Source organism: Trichosurus vulpecula, chromosome 1, assembly GCF_011100635.1.
Source record: "Trichosurus vulpecula isolate mTriVul1 chromosome 1, mTriVul1.pri, whole genome shotgun sequence".
Lineage (NCBI taxonomy): Eukaryota > Metazoa > Chordata > Mammalia > Diprotodontia > Phalangeridae > Trichosurus > Trichosurus vulpecula.
Genome location: NC_050573.1, coordinates 74,686,769 through 74,696,498, shown reverse-complemented (window position 1 = coordinate 74,696,498; position 9,730 = coordinate 74,686,769). Strand labels below are relative to the sequence as shown.

Below are 9,730 nucleotides of genomic sequence, written 5' to 3'. Positions count from 1 at the left end.
ACATATGGCGGCGACCTTTTTTCGAAAGAGATCGTCTCATAGCTAAAATGCTCTGTATCCCTTTCAGAAGCTCTGTTTTGTGATGTCGCTGCTGGCCACACTGCCCAGGTTAAGGAAAGGACAGCGAGCCGATCAATTAACTCGGTGGATAGCTCTCCCGTTTCCGGAAGTGTATGGGCGTGGGTGCTTCCCTTTGGCTTCCAGCGCGCGATTGAGCATGCGCCACCTCCCGCCCTCCCCCGTCAGGGACGTGTACCACTCCCCTTCAATCCCTAGGCAGTTCCCCCGCCCCCATCTCCACCCCTTCCCCCTCGCCCGAGTTGCGGAGCTTCCTCGACGGGAAGGACGCGGTGCTTAAACCAACGCCGCTCTGACCGAGGCACCTCTGAATTTTTTCCTCTCTTTATTAAATCCAAACAGAGCCATCTATCCATTCTCGGGGGAGTCGCCACGTACCAGTCTTCCGTGCCTAAGCTGGCTGCTGGCTGGAGAAGGATACCCACCCTTCCCCTACACCTACCCCATTTCCCCTTGGCCAAAACCGACGGCGACCATAGGCTCAGGGCCCGGGAGCCCCAGGCCAGCCAGGGGCACCCGTGGCTGTACTTGGGGCTCGCCCTGCGCTTCCTGCCTGGCCCGTGAGAATCTGTACCAGCAGATCGGTGGCCAGGGTGTGCGACGGCTCCTCAAAACCTATGGTCAGCAGCTGTTGGTATTCTCCCGGGGGCTGAGGGCACAGGATCCTGGCGGGAGGGGGAGGGGCACATTTCCAGTTTGTTTGAGGCAGCCCAGGGGATAAATCCGTGAGAATAGCGGGGATGGAGCTCTGATCCTTCCCCTGCACCACCTGCCTCCCTCAATTGTGTCTGGGGCCCAGGAGTTGCTGGTGGACATGCTGGGGTGGGGGTGGGGGGAAGAAACCTTGCTCCACCAATTTTTGAAGGGAGTAGAAACTACAAAGTATTTAGGAAAACTAATCACCCCCCTCCCCCGTCTTTTTTTCTTGAGAGGAAAGCTCTGGAGATTAGGGGTTTGGAGATAGGACCAGATCGCCAAGCCAGCCCTACTCCCTTACCAGGAATAGATATCCGAGGAGCCGTCTTGGCCTGGGCCCAGGGGCACCCAGCGCCCAATGGACCAGAGCTTTTGAATCTGGGCACAGGAGTTGGCAGGACTCTTGCCCGTGTCCTCCCAAGTATCTCGATAGCACAGGAAGTAGCTGCGGAAAGGGAAGGAGGACATAGGACGGTAGATGCTGCCAGTATTTACAGTCTGGTCCGGGGAGGGGGAAAGTAGTGGGGAGTTCATCAGAGGTTGAAATATTTGTGAAGAGGGACTTTAGCAAGTAAGAACAGCTTCCCTAGCAGTTTTAGGTTTTACAAAAGGCTTTCTCCACCAGGATTCTGAGTGAGCCAGTGCAAATATTATTATCCACATTTTATAGGTTGGGAAACCTGAGCTTGGAAGGCTAATTAATTGGCTCACAAGTCATACAGCTTCTAAGTCCCGGGGTAGTATAAGTAGTATTTGCCCCATTTTAAAGACTGTGAAACTGAGGCCCAGAGAACTGAAGTGATTCAAAGTGATTCCTCTATATAGTGTCCGAGCAGGAAATTGAAGCCGGGTCTCTATGACTCTAAAATCCAGGCATTGCTAAGGGTTTTCTCTAGGGGCAGCCTTGACCAGGGAGACTGATTGGGATTTTTCATTAGGAGTGAAAAGTACTTTGGGCTTTGATTTGGATGGTAGAAGTTTTTAAATGGTAGTGATGGGTGCATCGAGTCAGGGAGACTCACTATTCTACATGAGGCCCATGTCCCCTGTTGCTGGTCTCAGGACTAGCTTCTAGATTCCACCGCATCTTCTTGTACAAGTATCTGGGAAGTCGGCCAGCTGTGTAAGGAGCTGGAGAGCAATATCGGAAAACTGAAACTTGATGGGAGGGGCCCAGTGAGAATTTCCCGCAGAAGAAACAGGAGACACTGATTGGGAGGTAAAAAATGAGAGCTGGGGTTATAGATCTTTACAGGTGATCCAGTCCAAAACCCACCACTCACCCCTCAAGACCAAGAGAGGTTAAATAACTTGTTTAAGGCCATAGAGTGGAATTGGAAGAGCCCTTAGAGGTCATCTAGTAGGACCTTGCTTTACAGATGAGGAAACTGAGGCCCACAAATTAAATGATTTGCCCAGAATCTAACAGACAGTGTCTGAAAAGGGATTTGAATTTAGGTCTTCCTGACTCCCATTCCATCACTTTATCCACCATATATAGGAAAGGAAATGAGCAGCAGAGGTAGAATTCGAACTCAGACTGTCTCTCAAATGAGTTTTTCTGTTTTTGTTTTTTTCTGATGGATGGAGCAGAACTCACAAAAAGTGCTTTCCCTTAAACAACCCTAGAAAGAAAGTAGGACAAGTAACTCCATTTTACACAGGAAGGAGTGACTTGCCCAGCTAGCAAGTGTGAGGGCCTATATTCCAACGGGCTGATAGTGAGTTCCCAGTCGTCTGAAGTGTTCAAGCAGAGGACAGATGGTTCAGAGGATCCAAGGGGGTTGGTTGGAAGTGACCTCCAGGGACCTTCTTAATTCAGAGATTTGTGACGTGGGAGAGTCAAGGGGAGGGGGAAAGGGAAGGACTATATTCTAGGACCTAGACCCAGACTTCCTTGTTTCAGTCCCCCACCCTCCCTAATCCAGTTACCTGAGGGGATCGGTCTCTTCCAGTACCACAAACCCGAAGGAAGCATACATAAGCACCAGTTGCTCCAGCCTAAGGGCCAGCTGTTGGGAAATTTCTAGCAGCTGGAAGGAGAGGACAGTACATATCAACCCAGATGTGGCTCCTCCCAACTGCAGAGGGAGGCAGTTCCCCACCCCATGCTCAAGCTCCTGATCCTCACTTTTGTCCAGGAGTTAGGGTAAGGACCCGGATCCAGCTACCCGTCTGCTAACTTACTCTTTTCCGAACCAGCTCTTGCAGGGCCCCGTGAATCGGGGGCATGCCCCTGGCAGCAGACTCCAGGTAGAGGAAGTAAGGCTGGCACATCTGCAGGAAAGTTGGCATCGCCTTGGCCAACTGCTCCTTCTGGACCCGGTCCCTGCTGGGGAGGGGCACAGCCCCACTCGGTCATGGGAGGGGAGTTCCAGCTCGGGTTTCCACCTCACCTGTTCCTCCCACAGCACCCTTCTCCCCCGTCTCCTGCTCCCCAGAATAGTCAGGCAGCCTGGCCCCGTCACCTGTAGAGGAGGTAGCTCTGGAAATCCTCCGCTTTCTTGAGCAGGTAGCGGAGCTGCTCCGTGATGGGGCTGAACATACTTTCCAGGGGCAGTAGCGCAGGGCCAGGGGCTGGGGTCGGAGTCGGGCCCGGCAGCGGGGCTGGAGCCAGAGGCTGCCCTAGGACTGGCCCCCCAGGCTCGGCATCGGCCGGAGCCCCTGCTCGGCCAGGGGCCACAGGCCAAGGGGACTCGGCACAGCTGTGTGGGGTGGGGGCAGGACCGGCGACCGAGTCTCCTGCTGGGAGGGCGTCTCGGACCCCGGCAGGCAGGGGACCCCCGAACCAGGACTCGCTGGCCATGGGGGAGATGACTGGGGGCGCCACACTGGGTCCTCCTCCCCCAATGGGGAGCCGCCCCCAGCTTTCCAGTGCAGCAGCCTCCCGGGCTTTCTGCTCGCCTACTCCCACCACCACAGAAGGGAAGCCGGGGCCGGGGGGCTGGGCCTCATTTGAATGTCAACACGCGCCAGGTCAGGGTTGAGCTTCTCTCCCAGAGGCCACGCGCCTCGGGCTAGCGCGCTCCAAGCTCCAAGTTCGGGTTCACAATATATATACCCATCCTGCCTCACTCTCCTAGCCCAGAACCACAGTGCCTCGGCCGTCCTACTGTTTCAAAAGAGCCGCCTCCACCCTCAAAATTTCCCTGGGAATTGGCAGTATGTACTCATGTTAGACTAGGAAACAGGCCAGGGAGGGGAGGCAATTTATAAACAAACATAAAATATCCGAGCTGGAAGGGACCCTTAGCCATAACCGAGGCAGAGGGACCTTCACTTTCAGGGGGGAAAACAGACCCAGATGGGTAATGACATCACAGACAAATCCAGAGCTGGAGGGAGGACTTAGATCATTTAATTCAACCTCCTTTTTAGAGATGACTGACATCCTGCACTGGAAGCAGCCTTCCCCAGAATCACTGTTAGGGAAAGAGACTGGGTGGTCTACAAGGCCTCTTTCTGCTCTATATCCTAGCAATGGTATGGCAGGAAGAACACTGGATTTGGAGTCAGAAGCGGTAAGAGCTAGAATTTATTGAACACTTTTAAAAGGTTGGCAAAGTGCTTTGCATATGTTAACTCATTAGATCCTGGTCACAATCTCACCTCCACCCCTTTCTGGGTCTTGGTTTTCTCATTTCTAAATTAGAAGGTTGGACCAGATGTTTTAAGGTTTAAGGGCTATGATCTGATAATAACCTCCCACTTTTTCCCTAAGGACAGAATCCAGTAAGGATGGGAACCTCTCTGTTCAGCTCACCTCACCCTGCCACCCCCCCATATCAGGCAGGTACACGAACGAACACATAAACACATACACGCACACAGGATCAGAGAGATTTTTCTTTTAATTTTATTTAAAAAACCTCAGGTGCAATATTAAAAAGCAACTTAGACAGCCAGAGCAACAACCAGAGAGAGAGAAAGAGAGAGGAAGGAAACAGGACAACCCACCATTTTAACCCTGGGGATCTCCAAACTGACCAAGGTTGGAAGGAAAGGCATTGGGATGAGGGGAACAGGTGGGGAGAGAGGGAAAGGCCAGTCCAGTCCTGTCCTTACTTCCTCAGGGTGAAACATTTACAAAGGTGAAGTCTGGCTGAATTGGGGGAAGGGTGAGGGGAAAAGGAGGGCATTCCTTCCCCCTAACAGGAGTCTAGTGGGGGGGGGGCGTTGGGGTCCCCTCCTGGTATGATGCAGGACCCTGCATCTTCTCCTGCCATCACCCCCAGCTTGGAATGCAGGATGTGGATAGAAGATAGATACCTACAGTTAAGGGTGAGGGAGTTGGGAAAGGGTGACAATGAGGCGCCAGCCTCCCTGGAATCTCTTTGGGGAGTATGTTGGGAAGAGGGTTTTCTCCCCCTTAGGGAGTTCCTGGATGCTAGGGACTCTTAGGCAGATGGGGCACAAGGGAACTGGGGAAAAGGAGAGGGGTAGGGGAAGCTCAGGGGTCACAGAGGGGCAGGGGCTCAGCCAAGAAACCCATCAGGGTCATCATCTTCAAAGTGGCCCTGCTGAAGGACCTTGATGTGATGCTCATAGATTTTGAGAGCTGGCCCCAAGCGGATCGAGAGGCCAGTTAGCACATCTGTGCGCTGCATTAGCAGAAGGGACTTCCCGTCAATTTCCTGGGCAGGGACAAGAAGCAGGGCTCACTTGGGTCACTCCTGGGACTCCCTCCAATGCCCCTTCACATGGTATCCTTCCAGTTCACGCTGGTGTGTGTGTGTGTGTGTGTGTGTAAGTAAGGGACACACAAGATGATGCAGGACCCTGCATCTTCTCCTGCCATCACCCCCAGATGGAGGGGCAAGGGACCCAGTGAAGGAAGCAAGGAACCCCAGGGGTGGGGTACTGGCTCCAGCAAGTGGAGGTCTCACCTGTTCCTGGAAAGCAGAAGCCTGTTCAGGGAAGCCAGCCTCAGTGAAATACTCTACCACATCCATCACTGTCCACTCCACAGGATCAGATGGCTTTTCCTTTCTGCCAGAGCTATGCAAGGCCAAAGAGACCATAACATTATCATCATCCTATCTGTCACTTGCCAAACATCTAACAAGTGCAAATGCTTTGCAAATCATCATCTTATTTGATCCTCACACTAGCCTCCTTGGGCAGATAGGGGTGGGGTGGGAAAGGATTATAATCCCTATTTCAGAGGAGGAAACTAAGAGAGGAAAGGTTGGATGGTCATAAGATCCAGGTTTGAGGTCAGTTAAATTAAACAAATGTTGACTGTGCTCAGCCCTGGGGATGAACAGGTGATATGTCACTGCCCTTTAGGGGTCTCACCTTCGCACACAACCTTGTGAGATAATTATAGCCATTTTATAGATGGGGAAACTGAGGCCCAGAGAGACTGTGTCACATCTATGTTCACATAGCTTCTAAGTGCTCAGAAACTAGCATAACCAAGTCTAAAATTCTACCTACAAAGTTCCAGTGTTGTCTCTCATTTGAGTTCCAGGGATCAGCCTGGGCCTCAACTCAACATCAGGCCCAGCCTCAAGAAACAAAAAAAAATTCAAACTTACGAGCAACCGAAAGGAGTTCCATCAGAGCTGGGCAAGGCTGGCTTTCCGGGGGGCAAAGGCACGGGTGAAGGGGAATCTGGACCTGTGGCAGCTGAGGCTGGGGGCAAAAAGGGCACACTTGTCAGTTTATCCCTCTACCTATCCTCCCAGACCGGACATAACCCAGCACTAAGGAGAGCCCCTCTGAATTTTTTCCTCCAAATCTACCTCGTTTCCCAGGTGACTCCACCCACTTTTAGAAAGTAAGATAGCTTGCCTGCTGCTCCATCACAAAAGAGGGAACCCCAGCTTCTGGAAAGTCTTTCTTACCTGAACCCCCTTCCATCTTCACCACTCCCATTGGAAAGGCCTCCCGGGTTCCGTCTGCTAGGGCTGAACGGTGACCCTCATCCTGCCGCCCTGGTGCTATGGTGGAGCTCCACTCCCTGGGCCGATCTTTCCCACTTTCCCGCTGGCCAGTCTCTCCATTGTACTGGTTCTGCCCACTGTGGGCACTCTCTCCTTCTGGCACCTCAGAACCCTCTGAGAGAGCAGACACCTCTTCCTCATCTTCTTCCTCCTCCTCCTCTCTCAGGGACTCTTCCCCGGACTTCTATGGGGAATGAAGACAGTTGGAATGCTTTTCCTTATCTTTTCCTATCCATCTCTATTCCCTAGGTGTCCTCATTCTCCCTGTTAGACTTGAAAGATGGGGGCTGTCCAGACTTCTGGGTCCAAAGTTGACTTCTGTCCTTGGAGTCTTTACCACGTCCCAGGGAATTAACTCCTGGGAACCCTGACGTATTACCCTTCTCCAGGTCCCACACCAGACTGCACTCAGGGCTTCTGGCCTGTTTCTGAAGGGGGTGACTCACTTTCTCACCATTCTCTGCGAGACTCACTGACCCCATGACCTGGCCTTTCTGGGTCCTTAGCCCCAACCCCCTCCCTTCTATCCTTGGCTGAGGAGGAGCTTAGAGATTCTAAGCTCTTACTGGCCATGGACCTCTAGTCCTTATAAACACCCCTGGTCTCCCCACGGGGGCTGATCTCATCCATCCTTCGCCTCCTCCCTGATCCCTCCTCCCGCTTGCAGTCTCCCCTCCAGTCCTGCTTCCAACCATAGCCACCCGGGGATCCCATGCCGATCTCCCCCCTCCCTACACAGGACTTTCATCTCCAGCCCTAGTCTTACCTTGGTTCGGGCTGCTCTGGAGCTGGTGGCAGGAGGCGCCCTTCCCGAACGATCGTTGCGGGGCAGGGCAAGACCGGCTATGCGGGTGCGCTCGAGGCGGCCTCGGGCGGCCGCCGCCTCCTCCTCCAGCAGCAGCCCCTGCACGCGCCCGCGGGTCAGCCGGCCTCCGCCGCTGCCGCTGCCCCCGAGGTAGCGCACCACTTCCCGCAGGCTTACGGGCCGGGCTGGTCCGCTCCGAGACGCGCCCCCCTCCGGCGGCAGCGGCAGCGGCAGCGGCGACGGCGGCGCCGGCTCCCGGGCGGCGGCCCCGGCGGGCGGGGGGGCACGACGCGGGCCGGGCGAGGGCGCCCCGGCCGGAGGCGGTGGCGGGGGCAGGGGCGCGGCCCGCTGCGCGCGGGGGGGCGGCGACGGGGCCGGGGCGCCGGGAGAGGGGGGCGCTGTGGCCGCCGCTGCCCGGGGCGCTCGGGGCGGGGAGGCGACGGGCGCAGGCGGAGCGGGCGGGGGCGGGGGCGGCGCGGCGGCAGCCCCCCGGGGGCCGCGCGGAGGAACGGGCGGGGTGGCGCCCCGGCGCGGCGGCTGCACGCGCGCCGCGTTGCGGTACGAGATGCTCCCCTTGTAGCTGACCCGAAGCACGGCGCGCTGCTGGATCAGCTTCTCCAGCTCGGCGCGCGTGCGCTCCGGCTCCGGCCCGTGCCGCCGCCTCACCATCCGGCAGATGCGCTCCAGGTCCGGCCGCGCCTTGCGCGAGCGCAGCGAGTCGATGGTGTCCAGGATCCACTCCTGGTAGCGGGGGGACGAGGCGGACGACGAGGCGGCGGCGGCCGCCGCCGTGTCCGGCGGGGGCAGGGCCGGGGGCCCCGCCATGCCTCCCGCCCGGCCCGGCTGCACCGTGCGCGCCGCCTCCCTCCCAGCGCGGCGCCCCCCCTTCCCCCGCTCTCCCCTCCCCTCTCAACCCCCGGCTCCCCTCCCTCTCTCCCTCAGCCGCCCGCCTCCTTCTCCTCCTCCTGCTGCTGCTGCTGCTGCCGCCGCCGCCGCCGCCGCCGCCGCTGCCGCTGCCGCCGCTGCTCTTCCCCCTCCCCCCGGGGGGCGCAGCGCCTCGGTGGAGCGGCGGAGGCGCTGCTGTTTCTTTGCAAAAAGAAAAAAAAAAGAAAGAAAAGAAAGAAAAGAAAAAATGCACAGACAGAGACACACGCACACTCACACAAAAACCCCGCTCCTCCTGGGCGCGCGCGGGTCCCGAGGATGGGAGGAGGGGGAAGCGCGAGCCGTGCCCCTCCCCGCCGCCACCGCCACAGCCGCCGCCGCACGCGCCGCCCGCCCCGCGGCCGGGACACTCCGGCCCCCCTTCTCAGCTATCCACCCACCCACCCCTACGCGCTCGCTTTTAAGGTGGAGCCGGGGCCCCGCTTAGCGCGCGCGACTCTGCCCCCCCCTCTCCGGCGCCTCTCTTGCTCAGTCTCTCCCTAGCCTCAACCCGCCCCCCCCCCCCCCCCCCCTTTACAACTCCCGCGCGCTTTTTAAGGAGGCGCCGCGGAGTTGGCGCCGGGGCGGAGGCGGGGATGGGGGGGGAGAGGAAGAAAAAGAGAGAGAAGGAGAAAGAGGGAGAGAGAGAGAGGGAGAGAGGGAGAGGGAGCGCGCAGGGGGAGGGGGGAGGGGAGTGGGCGGGCTGGGCGGTGGCGCTCTCCCTCCAGCCATTGGGCGCAGAACCCAGACGTCCCCGCCGCCCAGCCCCCTCCCCCCTTCTGGTTCCCCCCTCGTCCCCCCCTCCCTCCCCATCCCCCCTCCCCCCCGCCATTGCCTCCCAGCGCTCCAGGCTCAGGACCGCACTTACCACCAACTCGGGGACTGGCGGAGCCAGGCGTCCCGCTTTCTCCTCCGCACTGCTTGGGTTGCGCTGGGAAATCGGGGGCCGCGACGCCCGAACCTCTCCCTCGCCCGTCCGCCCGTCCCCGGCGCCAGCCGGTGCCCCCAACTCCGGACACTGAGGGAGGGAGGATTCGGCCCCCTTTCCCCGCCCAGTCTGCCTTGGCCTCGCTCCCCCGGCGGCGCCGGAGCCGCCTCTCCGACAGCCGCACCGTGGATCGCGGAGCGAGGGAGGCGGCGGCGTGGCGTAGCGCTTAGTGCTCAGGACGTGCACTCGGAGGGACCCCCGGGTTCGCGTCCCCGCTCTGCCACGTACGAGCTGGGTGTGTGCCCTTTGGCATGTCACCTTTGGGGGCTGTTTGCCTCCCCTCACGTCCCC

General features: G+C 58.1%; 2 protein-coding genes across 2 annotated transcripts; both read right to left on the bottom strand.

Moving 5' to 3' along the window:
- Positions 1–559: 559 nt before the first annotated feature.
- C1H19orf67 (chromosome 1 C19orf67 homolog) lies at positions 560–3,580 on the bottom strand. The gene is made up of 6 exons (XM_036751587.1): positions 3,243–3,580; positions 2,962–3,106; positions 2,707–2,807; positions 1,797–1,982; positions 1,076–1,219; positions 560–743 (listed from the first exon to the last, which is right to left on the bottom strand). Exons 1-6 carry the CDS (start codon positions 3,578–3,580, stop codon positions 560–562), a joined length of 1,098 nt encoding a protein of 365 aa, XP_036607482.1.
- Positions 3,581–4,607: 1,027 nt separating this feature from the next.
- Positions 4,608–8,372, bottom strand: SAMD1 (sterile alpha motif domain containing 1). The gene is made up of 5 exons (XM_036746850.1): positions 7,489–8,372; positions 6,624–6,906; positions 6,315–6,411; positions 5,661–5,772; positions 4,608–5,408 (listed from the first exon to the last, which is right to left on the bottom strand). Exons 1-5 carry the CDS (start codon positions 8,350–8,352, stop codon positions 5,250–5,252), a joined length of 1,515 nt encoding a protein of 504 aa, XP_036602745.1. The 5' UTR covers positions 8,353–8,372; the 3' UTR covers positions 4,608–5,249.
- Between the last annotated feature and the right edge of the window lie 1,358 nt (positions 8,373–9,730).